General features: G+C 39.5%; 1 protein-coding gene across 1 annotated transcript in view; it reads right to left on the reverse strand.

Annotated features, from left to right (window-relative positions):
* Positions 1 to 10,000, reverse strand: part of LOC137628970 (cholinesterase-like) — a 107,707-nt gene that overhangs the window by 75,925 nt on the left and 21,782 nt on the right. Inside the window, exon 3 of the mRNA XM_068360223.1 lies at positions 94 to 225. Coding sequence (XP_068216324.1) covers positions 94 to 225 — 132 coding nt within the window. The remainder of the gene's footprint in view (positions 1 to 93; positions 226 to 10,000) is intronic.

Consider the following 10,000-nt stretch of genomic DNA (forward strand, 5'->3'; position numbering starts at 1 on the left):
ATTAATTCATCAAATATCTCAATCGCACTACTACTAGAAACTGTAACCAGACACTCCTATTTCTGAAAACTGCTCCAAAAATTAAACACTGACCTCTGGAATCCAGACGTTAAGTGTAAGACAATCCTCTGATATCTTCACTCCTGTGAGGAATGGCTGAGGACACGCGGCTCCAAATTCGGTTGCATACTTTGTGGTTGTCCAACCATCATGTCGTTGGGGTGGCTGTGAAAGAAATTTCTTTGATTAGGTATTCAGGTTTAGTCGAATGAACCAATAATGTTTTAAATCTGTATAATTAAAAACTTATATGGTCTCTAAGTTAGCCGTTGCTGTAAGAGAAATATCCACATTTTGATGTTTCTACTGACATCTAGTCATTTTGCTTCAATATTTTCTTTTACTTTAATCTTACATAAGCTCAAAATTGGTCGCTGGAATAGAAAAAACAAAACAAAATCTAGTTCCTGTATTGTATGGCAGCATATCAATTGTGGTTTCAAAACTTTTCAAGGTACGAATAATTCATAAGTTCTAAATTGGTTTTAACTGTGAAACAAAATTAACTATAAAAGTCAGTGGTAATATCTTTTTTTTTCAGGAAAGAATATTGGATTTAATTCCCTATTGTTACTAAGACTTCTTGATATGCTGAACACAAAAAAATAATAATCAACCTACACAAAGACTTACTGTTATTGAGATATTTTCCGGTATATTTTGTTAAACTTTAGCAATAGAATCAAAATTCTTTTCCAGTGGGGTTTACGAAATTGGTTTCTAGGATCTTTACGACCAAGCAACTTGCACTTGGAAGGAAGGATAATCGACGTAATTTTGAGAGTCATTTTCAGAGTTTAGTTATAATTGTTTTTAGTCACAGGTATTTGATCGCGATAGTGCATATGAAACTTCTGATACGGCTCCCTAAGTCAGGTTGGGAAAGCAAACTTGGGGTTTGAACCCGCCGTACTGGGCTACATTTGGTTTGACCTCTTTCTTGCACTTCATGGTTTGTCTTGAAAACGTTCCTTTTGAATGGAGATTCCGCATCTCGCAAGGACTGATAAAAACAATTTTGGTAACATCAGTTTATGTTATTAAAAATATCAATAATTATCTTTTTACAATTTGTAAAGCTAAGTACGGAATAAAGCTAAAAGGCCACATCCTTCCAGAATAAAAGCTTCTTTATAATACAATGCTTATGGTTGAATAAAGAAATAATGCTTCATATATATTTACTGTATACATATATATACATATATATATTATATATATATATATATATATATATATATATAATAATAATAATAATAATAATAATTAAAATAAAAGATATCAGCTCAGACAAAAATGTAGAAATCAGTGTACTGTAGAAGAATCTTAGGCAATGATATGTAAGGATCTAGTCGGTTCCTCTATAAAAACTCCATTTGTGACAATCCTTTCGGAGAAACTACGTGTTCGAATTCATAGCGTCTTTAAAACGTTCCAGCATCAGTTTCCGCATTTTAACTTGAGAAATAACTTACGCAGGAGCGTCAAGTTTTGTAACTTTCTTTGAGTGACTTTCAACTCCAGCGGCTCAGACACCTATGATTTTGAATATGACGTTACTCTTAAGTATAGATTCCTGAAAAGTTAGACGTCTTGATAACTATTTTCAAAACGGTTTACATTATGTCACCCCAAGGTAGAAAAAAGCAAAATGCTACTAGCACAGGGGCTCAATCAGAGAAAGAAGACCAGTACGGAGAATAAATGGTGAAGTGAAGAGCAAAATATATGAGAGCCGAATAAATACAACAATAGTTGGAAAAGCATGATGGCTCCAACAGGGAAAAAAGCCAACTGAGGAAAGGATATGAGGAAATAAATAAACTACTACAGAAGTAAAAAACAATTAAAATAACATATTTTAAGAACAGTAACACCATGAAAACAGACCTTTCATATATATATATATATACATATATATATATATATATATATATATATATATATATATATATATATATATATATATAAGACATGTCAGTTAGAACTTTTCAAGTTCAACCGATTCAACTACCCGATTAGGAAGATCATTCCACAACTTGATTACAGCTGGAATAAAGCTTCTATAATACTATGTAGTATTGACCCTCATGATGGAGAAGGCATGACTATTAGAAATAACTGCATACCTATAGTATTACGAACAGGATGGTACTATCCGGGAAGATCTGAATGTAAAGGATGGTCAGAATTATGAAAAATCTTATGCAGCAATGTTAAAGAGACAAATAACATAAAATATGAACAGACTTATTTCAGCTAGCTCAATATAATAGCACTTGCCACGAGTTTAAACTTCTAAAGTTCCACCGATTCAACTGTTGGAATGGGATGCTTATTTCACAATGTGGTGGCCTATGTGATGGCCTATGTGGTAACATCCCTGACTGGTGATCGTCAGACTGGGGTTGGAGACCCGCTCAAACTCGTTAGTTCCTTTAGTCGCTACAACCTCACCATTTATGTGAGCTAATGATGTGGGGTTTGGGGGAGCCTATAGGTCTATCTGGTGAGTCATCAGCAGCAATTGCCTGGGCCTCCTTGGTCCAAGCTTGGGTGGAGAGGGGGCTCGGGTGCTGATCATATGTATATATAGTCAGTCTGCAGGGCATTGTCCTGCTTGCTAAGGCAATGCCAATGTCCCTTGCTTCTGCCATTCATGAGTGACCTTTAAACCTTTAAACTAGAATGGAACTTCTAAAATACTGAGTATTATTATTATTATTATTATTATTATTATTATTATTATTATTATTATTATTATCATTCTTACTTGCTAAGCTTCAACCATAGTTGGAAAAGTAGGATGCTATAAGCCCAGGGGCTCCAACAGGGAAAATAGCTCAGTGAGGTAAGGAAACAATGAATAATAAAATATTTTAAGAAGAGCAACAATATTAAAATAAATATCACTTTATAAACTATAAAAATTTTAACAAAACAAGAGGGAGAGAAATACGATATAAGATAGAACAGTGTGCCCGAGTGTACCCTCAAGCAAGAGAACTCTAACCCAAGACAGCGGCTATGGCACTACCTAAGACTAGAGAACAATGGTTTGATTTTGGAGTGTCCTTCTCCTAGAAGAGCTGCTTACCATAGCTAAAGAGTCTCTTCTTCCCTTACAAACAGGAAAGTGGCCACTGAACAATTACAGTGCAATAAGAAGAATTGTTTGATAATCTCAGTGGTGTCAGGTGTATGAGGATAAAGTGAAATATGTAAAGAATAGGCCAAACTATTCGGTGTGTGTGTGTAGGCAAAGGGAAAATGAACCGTAACCAGAGAGAAGGATCCAATGTAGTACTGTCTGGCCAGTCAAAAGGCTGGTGCCCTGGCCAACCTACTACCTTACGAGAGAGAGAGAGAGAGAGAGAGAGAGAGAGAGAGAGAGAGAGAGAGAGAGAGAGAGAGTTCTGAAAAGGGTATATATATAAAAAAGCAAATACGTTTGGTTTTGTTCCACAAATCAAGATCAGCGAACGAGACTTTCCTACACGAATATATGGACAAATTTATTATCGTAATTTTTTGCTATAATCTTTAAGAATAAATCAAACTCCTCATGACAGTATTTTCCGGAGACGTTGTAAATCAATGAAAACAATAGGAATTCATCTTTGTTGAAACACATAACCTTATTGTCAGTCTATGATATCTAACCGTGAAAATCTCACTATGATCAAAGTAAGAAAAAATTTGGCAGTAATTTTTCCTTCCTTTCTGCTTCAATTTTTCCTTATAAATTCCCTTTTTTTCACATATCGGGGTAAGTTCCTTCAATTTCATATCATTATATATCTATCATTATCATTACTATTATTCTTATCGCAGTGAATTTGTAGTAATAAAAAGGAGTAAACAAAAAGATTACAAGCGTAACCGGGAAACTGTATGACAGAAACAACTGAAACAAATTTAGCTATCTAATTAAAATCATTAGTAAAGTTGGCTATAGAAGGGATATAACTTATAGAAAACAAAGGTATTATATCTCATACAAGAGAAAGACAAGACCGATCAAGTTAAATCCCTATTTTGCATACCATTGTACAGGACTATCAGAATACATACGAAAACCTGAATCAATAAAAACTTTCTACAACACACACACACACACACACACACACACACACACACAAACGAGCTACTAAAACGACTGTATCAGAAATGAAAATATCAAAAGTTTAGTTAGTTTCCTTCGCAAGTCGGCTGCTGACGACGAAACTTGCGAATAATAAAAAGATATAAAACTTAAAAAACTATAAACAAACATTTCTTTAATAGATAAGTTTATAAAACCTATGCAAAACTTTCTCATTATGCAAAGAAGCAGAGATCAGCAGGAAAGGTTTATCACAATTTAATATGCAGCCTAGACTTGCACCCAAGTCTATAATAATAATAATAATAATAATAATAATAATAATAATAATAATAGGTGTGGTTAGGTCCTATAATTACTAACAATCAATTTAATTTTGTTCGGGTTTACAGTAATTGCGCTCTGAAACTAGAAATCTTCGGGTTGTCGCAAAAAAATCTTTCCTTTGTGCATTCGTAAGGTCTGCTATTTGCTTTTAGCAGTTAATTGTTCGTTGGTTAAAGCTGACTTTTATGAAATGAATAACATTTTAACTTTCACTGAGATGTTGTTATCATTAGAAGTTGATTGTTGTTTCATTACCCATTAGTCGAGAAAAGATAAGATCTCTAATGTCACTAGAACCATATTCTTAGGTTGAGAATTTCCATTTTTTTAAAAAATATCAAATCTGGTATGCTATTTTGGGCTGATTCTTTAAAGGTTTAAAATTCACTCATGAATGGCGGAGGCAAGGGACAATGCCCTATCAGGACAATGTCCTTGAAACTGACCATACATACATAGATTAGTGCTCAAGCCCCCTATCCACCCAAGTGAAGACCAGGGAGGGCCAAGTAATGGTTGCTGATGACTCAGCAGGTAGACCTATAGGCTAACAAGAATAGTGGGGTTGTAGACACTACAAGAAACTATTGAGTTTCAGTAGGTTTCGAGCCCCAGTCCAGCATATTGCCAGGCGGGGACGTTTCTAATAGCCTACCACAACCATTTGGCAAAAAAATTCTTGAATGTTAAGAGTTTTGGGTGTCACTTTGAGCTCATTGTTGCTTTGTGGATCCCCATTTTCTTAAATGCAGAAAACCTTAAAAGCTACTTGAAGCTGATTATTGTGTTTTGAATACTGATTTGTTTTAAAGATAAAATCTTCATATTACTTACAGCTGCTTATCATTTTTGAATCCCCATTTGTCTAAAATGGGGATTCATGTCTTGGATCTGATGACTGAATGTTGGATATCCATTTACTGAGACGGATGGTATCAGACATTCTATTTAAAAAAAAATAGCATATGAATACTAGTTTGTGTAAAATAGATAAAATATCGACTGACTTTATGAGCTGATTTTAATGTTGTGAATGGTTGTTAGTATAGAGCACATAAAATCTTGAGTGTCACTTTGTGGTGAATATTGGGAAATGGAAGATCATTTGGATGAATTAAATAAAATCTTGATGCGTACTTGAGGCCGATTGTTGGGGTGTAAATACCCCTTTCCCTACAATTAATAAAATCTTGAATGCCAGTTGGAAATGAATAATGGGTTATGAATGCCCATTTGTCTACAATCAATGGAATCTTGAATGTCCTCTGTGAAGATATTCAGAATTATGGCTAATGGGTCCCTTGGGTGCTCTGTTGCATTTAAGAACTGCTAGAGAGAGAAACTCAAAGGGGAAAAGCTTGAAAACATGGTATTGAATTTTCGTTAGTATTCATCTGAAAGTATATTCAGATCTATATTCTGTACCGCCTGTGCATCACATACGCTCGTAAACTGTAACGGTATTTCTGTATTTTGTATACTGTATTGTCGTTATCACTCTCCCCTCGCACTGATAGCCTTTTCAAGCCTCTATTTTCCTGCATCATTGCGTTTGAATTTTAGTGCCGTTGGTCAATATTGACTGGAACATGTTGTATATATACAGATGCTCTGTCCAAATAAAGTTATTTGCATTTAACTAGTCTCTCAGTCACCTCCTAACGGCTCGCTTCCCCATTGGTGACCAGCGGAGTGACCAGCTCCCACACTCTTTCCCCTTCACTGCTGTGTCTTACTGTTTGATGACGTAGCCTTCCAACACTGACTCTATTATCAATGCCACATCCCTGAAACTACCGTTCTTCGCCAGCGGAGAAGTGTTTGCCTAGTTCCAGCATGCTGAAATCCAGTTTCACAATAAGGGTGTGACTCAGTCAAGCACCAAAGCAGATTATGTTCTCGCAGCCCTCCACGAGGACACTTTCCAGGAAAGATCTGATTAGCTGTGCGATCAAGGAGAGACTCAAATAACGTACGACTCCCTAATATCATACCTCCTGAAGCAGTACTCGCCATCACTGGCTGCCCGCATAGCGAAACTTTTTCAGCTCTCTCAATAACCATTGGGAAACCAAAGGCTTCACTTGCCCTTAAAGAAATGACCGGTATGGCTCACCTGCAATCTGCTCCAGATGGACCTCCTCATGAAGTGAATCTACTTCGCCCAAACCTGTACATGCTGCTATCCCATATGTCGATATTTTGCCCATGAAGGACCTGATGACCAAAGTTTATGCCCTTATAGATAGCCATCTCAACAGCTTCCAGACCTCCATCAATGCCTCCACTCCTGACAAAGTGGACAACTATTCAACATCAACTGAAGTTGACGTGAATGCAGTAGGCCATAGACGCCCAACCCGGTTGTGCAGAAACAGCGACAAAGCCGACCAATACACATATATACCATCCCTCACTTATGCCCTAACCAACAATCTCTCCAGCTACTTACTGACGCTCATCGGCCATAATTATGCTACTACCATTCCAAATTTGTGGCTGCTACGAAGAAATGTGCAAACGGTTTTAAGCGGCCAAAAATGTGTTAGAAATCCATCGCTTGCAGTGGTGGGCTCTCCTGTCACTAATCTTTTCTTTTTACATGACGCAGGTATGAGAGTGCGATTTTTGAAAGACAAGGGTGCTTGCCATTCTCTACTGCCAAGGCCACTCTACAGGTCACGATGTAGGGCCAAATATATTTAGAAGTTTCTTATTGCTGATGTCACATTGCCAATCGTCGGTGCGGATTTCCTCTCACACTTCCACCTCTTGGTCGATGTAGCACACTGATGGTTATTCAACACGAATTCAAACTCCCCAACGCTTCTCTAACCTTCCCCCTACGACCTCGCTCTCCACATCAGCACACCCATGGATGCCTACGCCCACCTCCTCACGTCGTACCAGGAAGTCCAGAACTTCGTCAAAGGCCCACGATTCTCGCGACCCACGGTATTTATCACCATATAAAGACGATGGGGCCCCCGCTGTATTCTAGATTCAGACGTCTGGCACCCGATCATTTGGCAGCCACTAAACAGACAGTTGCCGAAATGGAAAAAATGGGCCTTAGCCAAAAGGTGTTAAGCCCATGGTCGTCACCCTCACACATCTTCCTGAAGAAAGATGGCTCTCTGCGTCAGTGTGGGTATTACAGGGACCTGAACATGCAAACAGAACTGGATCACTACCCCCTTCCAAACATCGCCGACGTGACCTCCTACTTGCACAAAGCGAAGGTTTTCTCAATACTCGATCTCCTGAAGGGGTATTACCAAGTGCCCATGAACCTAGAAGACATTCCTAAGACTGCCATCACCATCCCCTTTGGTACATACACTTTTAATTACTCCTGTTTTGGCCTTCGTAATGATGGGGCCACTTTTCAATGTCTCATGGACGGCATCTTAGGGGACCTCCTCTTCTGTGTTGGTTACGTGGACGACACACTTATGTTCTCTTCCTCCAAAGAGGAACACCATCATCTACACATCGTGCTTAACTTCCTATAACAGAATGGCCTTTTGGTCCGGTACGACAAGCGTACATTTGGCTCCAATGAGGTATCATTCTTATGGCACAGCATCACTCCTGAAGGAGTCCACCCTCTCCTTGAGAAGGTAGGCACCGTTCAGAATTTCCCCATGCACTCGACCGTCAAAGAACTGAAAGAATTCTTGGGTACGTTCAACTATCATTACTGTATCCTGCCAGCCATCACCGCCACTCTTTCCCCCTTTTTGCCTCCCTCAAGGGCAAGCCAAAAGACCTGAAGTGGGGTCCCCTTCAAGAAGCGGCCTTCTGCTATGCAAAGAATGCCTTATTAATCGCTGCTTCTTTCACTTTTCCCAGGCCACATGCACCTCTCCTTCTCTCCATCAATGCCAATAACATTGCTATTGGGGCAGTCCTCAAGCAGGTGGTCAAGTACTCACCCCACCCATTAGTCTTCTTCAGTAGAAAACTGTCCAAGGCGGAATCCAACTATTCTACCTTTGACCGCGAACTGCTGGCAGTGCACTTGGCTGTCCGTCACTTTTGCCACTTCTTGGTAGGTACGCCCTTCGTCATTCACACTTACCAAACGCTTCTGTTACACGCCTTCACTCATCTGCCCAACACCTAGTTCGCCCGTCATCGCCGACATCTCTCAGCCATGGCTGAATACAATTGTACCCTTCAGCACACCCCAGGGAAAATTGCCGATGTCCTACTAAGAAACACATTGCCCGTCATTCACCTGGAATTGGATTAAAACACCTCAGCAGAAGCCCATCGAAAAGATCCAGAGTACCAAGCACGTAGGACATCTTGGACATACCTCCATTGGGAGGACGTCCCTTTCAACGACTCCAACACCATCCTTCTCTGTGATGTCAGTATTGGTAGACCTAGACCGTGAATACCTTCTCTGATGTACCGAAAGGTTTTTGTATTTCATTTTGGTCTTTCACTTCTATCGTGCCATTCTACTGCACAGCTACTGAAGACAAAGTTCATTTGGCATGGCATTACTAAGGATACTAAGGATTGGGTTCACGCCTGTACTTCATGTCAAACCTCAAAAGTACATCGACACACGGATTCAGGAGTGGGCACCTTTCCTCAACTTCAGTGGTGCTTTGCCCACATTCACGTCAATGTTCTATGTCCCCTACCCACGTCACAAGGATATCGTTATCTGTTTACCGTCATCGACCACTCCACTCGTTAGCCTGAAGGCTTTCCCATGGAAACTGCAACGTCCACCTCGTATACATCTACCTTACTTGTAGGATCGATAGCAAGATTTGGTATCCCTGAGCATATTACTTTTGAGAGGGGTACCACTTTCAACTCTAAATTATGAACATCATTAGCAAATCATCTGGGAATCACCTTACATCAGACAACTGTCTACAACTCCGTTACCAAAGAAATGGTTTAATGTTTTCATTGCAACCTCAAAGCAGCTTTGATGTCCCGATGCAAGGACTCCAATTGGTTTACCCAGGTTCACTAGGTCCTCCTTAGACTAAAGGCACCCTGGATGTCTCAGCAGCTGAAATGGTATATGGCAACCCGTTGGTTGACCCTGCCAATTTTTTTCGTCTGCAACTTCCTCCAACATCTCCAGTGCCTACGTCATGTTGTGGGAAAATGTACTCCATGCCACCAGATTTACAAACCCCCAGCTAAGCAACGAATGCCAACAGATCTGCACTTATCAATTCCTCTTTTCTTGTGCGATGACACTAGCAAGCCACCGTAAACGCCCCCTTACATGAACCCTTTCCTCATGATCTGTCATAAGCCCAAAGCATTCCTCCTCAACATGCATGGCAAAGAATACTGGGTCTCCATTGATCGCCTAAAACCTGCATTTTTCCTGACAGATGAACCACCTGAAGTACACCTCTCAAGAGCAGGGCCCCCTGTTTCACATGTATGTCTTTTTTTAGGGCGGGGTGGGGAGGCATGTACCTCACGTGTATCACACACGCTCGTACACTGTAACACTATACA

This window comes from Palaemon carinicauda, chromosome 37, assembly GCF_036898095.1.
Source record: "Palaemon carinicauda isolate YSFRI2023 chromosome 37, ASM3689809v2, whole genome shotgun sequence".
Taxonomy (NCBI): Eukaryota; Metazoa; Arthropoda; class Malacostraca; order Decapoda; family Palaemonidae; genus Palaemon; species Palaemon carinicauda.